General features: G+C 42.3%; 1 protein-coding gene across 1 annotated transcript; it reads right to left on the bottom strand.

Annotated features, from left to right (window-relative positions):
• Positions 1-3,312, bottom strand: LOC137873762 (uncharacterized). The gene is made up of 5 exons (XM_068712149.1): positions 3,068-3,312; positions 2,285-2,471; positions 1,939-2,093; positions 1,603-1,665; positions 1-1,491 (listed from the first exon to the last, which is right to left on the bottom strand). The coding sequence occupies exons 1-5, from the start codon at positions 3,145-3,147 to the stop codon at positions 465-467; spliced, it is 1,512 nt and encodes a 503-aa protein (XP_068568250.1). The 5' UTR covers positions 3,148-3,312; the 3' UTR covers positions 1-464.
• Between the last annotated feature and the right edge of the window lie 701 nt (positions 3,313-4,013).

Here is a 4,013-nt window from a genome sequence, read left to right as displayed (position 1 = left end):
TTCAGTAGATTTTCTCTCTCTCTCTCTCTCTCTCTCTCTCTCTCTCTCTCTCTCTCTCTCTCTCTCTCTCTCTCTCTCTCTCTCTCTCTCTCTCTCCCTCTCTCTCCCTCTCTCTCCCTCTCCCTCCCTGGAGACTTATCGTAGGCTCCTCACGCCTCGCTCTTCATTCATGTTCACTCTGCATCATTTCCCTCGTGCACTCAAGCAACTCCCTTGTCGCCTGACTGGATGTTTTGCGCTTGCCGCTCTCGCACACAAAAGACAAACCATTTGGCATCACATCCAGGACAGTTTCTATGCTCAGGTGTAACATGAGCACAAAATGTAAACTACTGAAACCTCCATGCGCAGCAAACGTGACGTTTTGATTAATTATTGTACATAGTTCCTGCACATGATTAAAACAAACACTACAATAGCAAATGCATGCAGAGAAGTCAAGGCAGGTCTGTGTCCATTACGGTTCAGAATACTGGTCCTTGAAAAGTGGTGAGGAGGGCACACACCTTCCAGACTTGGTTTATAGACCCCAGAGTGGTCATGGGTAATGTCCTCTCAAAAATGTGGTACTCTTTAATTCTTCTAATGGCCCGTTCAACATGAATCCTAAGGCGAGCGATCTCCTGCGTCTGCAACTTCTCCTCTGGGGTGAGCTTCCTGTTAGGCTTTGAGAACGCTGGCGTTACAAGGCCGACATTAATGGGAGACAAAACGTCACCGATAAAGAAATCTTTGTCTGCCATCACCTCGTCCCCTTCCTCTAACAAAGAGAGGATCCCAGACGACTGTGTGATGTCTTTGTCCGACATTGACCCCTTAAACAAGTCACTGACAAAAGTAAGCTCACCATATGGGCTTATGCCCACTAAGGACTTAAGTGTGATTGATCCTTTGAGATGGGGGTAGGTTTCTGAATTCAGTACTTTTGAAGCGGCCCTTTTTACCTGTAGTTCTGTACAGTCTAATATCACTCTTGTACGTGGGAACGTATTTTTGAAAGAAAGAGGCATAAGTTCATTTACTTTTTCTCGTGAAGGCCAAACTAGGATAGATCCTAACGTGTAATAGAGGAAGTTTGTCCAAGTGATACAGATGCTGCTGACAGTTGCCTGTGATACATTGAAACGAGTAGCAAGGTCCTGTACTAAGAAGCCCTGTCTCAAATGGCACAGAAAGAGAAAAAACTGGTCGCTGAGAGGCAGGCTTTGATCTGCTAGTGATTGGCCCCATGCTAACATGCTTTCAGCTGTAGGTTGCAAAGCCATAAAAACAGCCATGAGGGTTATATAATCTCTAAACCCCGTGTAGAACATAATTAGCCTGTCATCACATTGGAATCGTTCAAGAAAGAACCGGTTCTTTCTTAGTTTCAAAAGCTCTTCTTCTTGGCATGCAATGGTCTTTCGTGCCTCTTGAAGCTGCTGCTCCTCCAATGACGGAGGTCTTTGGCAGTAATCATGATCTGCGTACGGCAAACTTGCCTCTACTATTCTGAAAGTGCAGAGTAAAGATGTTTTATGCGGCCATTTTAGTATTATAGCTTATATCTTCCTAGAAGATCTTCCCTATTAAAGCTCTGCAAACATGACAACTAAGGATTACCTTGATTTGGAGCCTACATCCTGTTCAGGTGCATCCTGTCCACGGGGAGCATCATCTGCATGACTGAAAAACAGAAGCATGACTTTGGTTAAATTAGACAACAGGGTTCATGTCTACTGGCCGGTGAGAGAGACTCAAAACAACATACATTGAGAACGAGATGGTGAGGGAGAAGGCATAGGAGGGTAGCAAGATGGCTCTCTTTACCTTTTTAAATGACAACGTGTTGGTGAGGAGAATATCATAACTTCAGTGACATTATATGATGTTAGACACTCTTGTACTGTAGGTGGCGGTTTTGCACCAGCAAGTTGTTTGCGGTAAAACCTTGTATACCTTGATCTGATCCCTTTCCTCCTGCCAGACTTGGTAGTGGACCTCACAAACAAGGACGACACAGTCCCCCGCTTCCGCTTCCTGACTCCTTTTATGGTCTTGGTGTAGCAGTCTTTAGTGAAATGATCCCCACACACACTTGAGTTTTCGGTAATCTGTAAATATAAGATTTTGATTGGATCACTGTTGGTTGCCAGCTGTCTAAAGATAAAAAGGGCCGCAACAGAATGACCCAAATGCTAGCTAGCTAACGTTTTAGCCATAGCATACAGTTTAAATGCAAGTCAAACCATGGCTTTAACTGGATACAGAGCTAGAAGAAGCAATTTGCCAATTTGAAACTCACTTCGGAAAGGTGGTGGTCAAACAGTGACGGGGTCGCTCCTTCCTTTAAACGAGTCATCTGTCCAGTTCTGTAGTAGTCTTCTGCCTTGAAATGGTAGCTGCAAATAACCGAGCGTTTACTTGGCTCAAAGTCCGTTTTCTTCATGGCTACTGTCCATGCCTGTCTTTTAACCGTATCTTTTGGGAACCTAGACACAAAAAAATAATAATAATCCATTTGATAACACTATTCAACTCTGCATGCTTTTGTTGATTAAATTCTGGCACTTTGTATACGTTATTACCATGAAAGTGTTGTGAACTAACAATTTAGGACTGCTTTACTCAGTAACACATAGGTTAAATTAGAGCAACATAGCTGATTGATACATTTAATTTTACTGGTACTACAACAACAACAACAACAACAACAACAACAAAACTATGCTAACGCGCCAATAAAGCTGACGTTGACAACGACTAAAATTGTCTGCATACCCCCTCTTTCATCTCTAATCCAGCACGAGACATGTGCCCGTTATATTCGAGTATCGGTGTGATTGCGACGTGAATATGTGACGTTAACGTTAGCATTAGCTTAGTTTCCTGGCAGCACCGCTAACGCTAACCTATTAGACGTGTTTCTACACAAGTTTCCCCGGAACCGTCTCTCTATGTGGCATCCATATTAATATCAGATACTGCTTCAAAATCCGCTCGTGTGAAACAGGGAGTATTTTAGTTATTGCTATAGAACAAATCAACACGTTCGTCGCGGTAGAATCATCGTAGGCTCAATTCTCACTTGTGAAATGTTACTCCCTGCTGCTTGGTTAGGGCGTTTCTTTCAACAGAGCATCCGACGGCAGCACACAAGTCCGGCATGGTGTACTCTTTTAATTTGAGCAGTTCCCGGGCTGCGCGGCAGCGACGGACAACTTTACGTTACCCGGATCACAAACCGGATCTTCTCCTTTGGGATCTTCTTCTTCTTCTTCTTCTTCTTCTTCTTCTTCTTCTTCTTCTTCTTCTTCTTCTTCTGCTTCTGCTTCTGGTTTTACGGCTATTGACATCCACCTAATTGGCGCATTACCGCCACCTTCTGGTCCGGAGTGTGGATAAGGATACCTTTTCTAATACGACAACCAAACGAAGGAAATAAAACAATTAACCAAACAAAATGAAACCAATGAAAGAAAAGAAAAGGAAAGGGGGGGAACAAAATGAAGTTTCCTCAAATTCTATCCATTAGTCTTGTTGACCCTAAATATTCTTTAGTACATTAATTATAAGTTCCTCTCCAGTCTCTCTTAATCCATTCTTCATAACTTCTCCCTCTGAATCATACCTCTGACAGGACAACAAAACATGGTTCACAGTTTCTTCTTCTTCACAAAATTCACACTTTCCATTAGTCTTGTTAGAATCCTCTCCTCTTTCCTATTTTGTCCACTAGATCCTGCATTCCTAACCAATGGTGTATTCAAAAAATATATATCTTTCTTTACTCCCTTTATTCCATTCGTTCTGCCATATCGTTTTGATTTGTCCCTTAATCACCACTTTTGCTTCTGACTTACTGTACATATATTTACATTATCATTATTTCTCCCACTCTTCAAAGCTCTTTTTAATGCTTCATCCATCTTCTCATTCCCATCAACTCCAACAGAGACCCACATCAAAATAACAGACGCACATTTAATGGTTTCTGAATAGTCATTGTATTTCATACAATAAATCCTCTCTCC

Source organism: Cebidichthys violaceus, unplaced genomic scaffold (genome assembly GCF_023349555.1).
Source record: "Cebidichthys violaceus isolate CVI_PGR_0920_01 unplaced genomic scaffold, fCebVio1.0.p SCAF_17, whole genome shotgun sequence".
NCBI lineage: Eukaryota > Metazoa > Chordata > Actinopteri > Perciformes > Stichaeidae > Cebidichthys > Cebidichthys violaceus.
This window is presented reverse-complemented; position numbering and strand designations above follow the sequence as displayed.

What these genes read in the sequence shown, in the direction of transcription:
- LOC137873762 (XM_068712149.1), bottom strand. Translation starts at nt 3,147, where the DNA reads ATGCCGGACTTGTGTGCTGCCGTCGGATGCTCTGTTGAAAGAAACGCC. An exon ending in TTGACCACCACCTTTCCGAA is followed by an intron (nt 2,094 to 2,284) that starts GTGAGTTTCAAA and finishes TTATATTTACAG; the next exon opens with ATTACCGAAAACTCAAGTGT. An exon ending in AGGAAAGGGATCAGATCAAG is followed by an intron (nt 1,666 to 1,938) that starts GTATACAAGGTT and finishes TCTGTTTTTCAG; the next exon opens with TCATGCAGATGATGCTCCCC.